Source organism: Lottia gigantea (assembly GCF_000327385.1).
Source record: "Lottia gigantea unplaced genomic scaffold LOTGIsca_10, whole genome shotgun sequence".
NCBI classification, from domain to species: Eukaryota; Metazoa; Mollusca; class Gastropoda; family Lottiidae; genus Lottia; species Lottia gigantea.
Window position 1 is genome coordinate 205,601 of NW_008706747.1, and position 1,094 is coordinate 206,694.

The 1,094-nt window shown below is 44.0% G+C and overlaps 1 protein-coding gene across 1 annotated transcript in view; it reads left to right on the forward strand.

Moving 5' to 3' along the window:
- Positions 1 to 761: 761 nt before the first annotated feature.
- LOTGIDRAFT_109628 (hypothetical protein) overlaps positions 762 to 1,094 on the forward strand; it is a gene marked incomplete at both ends in the record, with an annotated part of 6,102 nt that continues 5,769 nt past the window's right edge. The window contains one exon of the mRNA XM_009046019.1: positions 762 to 1,041. Coding sequence (XP_009044267.1) covers positions 762 to 1,041 — 280 coding nt within the window. The remainder of the gene's footprint in view (positions 1,042 to 1,094) is intronic.

The following is a 1,094-nucleotide window of genomic DNA, read 5'->3' on the forward strand; positions in this document are numbered from 1 at the left end:
TTCAGCCTCTGATAGCTCTTGACAGTTATATAGCCTCTGATAGCTATTTTGATAGATATCCAGCCTTTAATAGCTATCTTGACAGTTATTCAGCCTTTGATAGCTATCTTGACAGTTATTCAGCCTATGATAGCCATCTAGACAGTTATTCAGCCTCTGATAGCCATCTTGACAGTTAATCAGCCTCTGATAGCCACCTTGACTGTTAATCAGCCTCTGATAGCTATCTTGACTGTTAATCAGCCTCTGATAGCTATCTTGACAGTTATTTAGCCTCTGATAGATATCTTGATAATTATTCAGCCTTTGATAGCTATCTTGACAGTTATGCAGCCTCTGATAGCTATCTTGACATTTATTCAGTCTCTGATAGCTATCTTGACAGTTATTCAGCCTCTGATAGCTATCTTGAAAGTTATTCAGCCTCTGATAGCTATCTTGACAGTTATTAAGCCTCTGATAGCTATCTTGACAGTTATTGAGCCTCTGATAGCTATCTTGACAGTTATTCAGCCCCTGAAAGCCATCTTGACAGTTATTCAGCCTCTGAGAGCCATCTTGACAGTTATTCAGCCTCTGATAGCCATCTGGACAGTTAGTCAGCCTCTGATAGCCATCTGGACAGTTAGTCAGCCTCTGATAGCCATCTGGACAGTTAGTCAGTCTCTGATAGCCATCTGGACAGTTAGTCAGCCTCTGATAGCCATCTGGACAGTTAGTCAGCCTCTGATAGCCATCTGGACAGTTAGCCTCTGATAGCCATGTGGACAGTTAGTCAGCCAATGATAGCCATCTGGACAGTTAGTCAGCCAATGATAGCCATCTGGACAGTTAGTCAGCCTCTGATAGCCATCTGGACAGTTGATCAGCTTCTGATAGCCATCTGGACAGTTAGTCAGCCAATGATAGCCATCTGGACAGTTAGTCAGCCAATGATAGCCATCTGGACAGTTAGTCAGCCTCTGATAGCCATCTGGACAGTTGGTCAGCCTCTGATAGCCATTTGGACAGTTAGTCAGCCTCTGATAGCCATCTGGACAGGTAGCCTCTCTGATAGCCATCTGGACAGTTAGTCAGCCTCTGATAGCCATCGG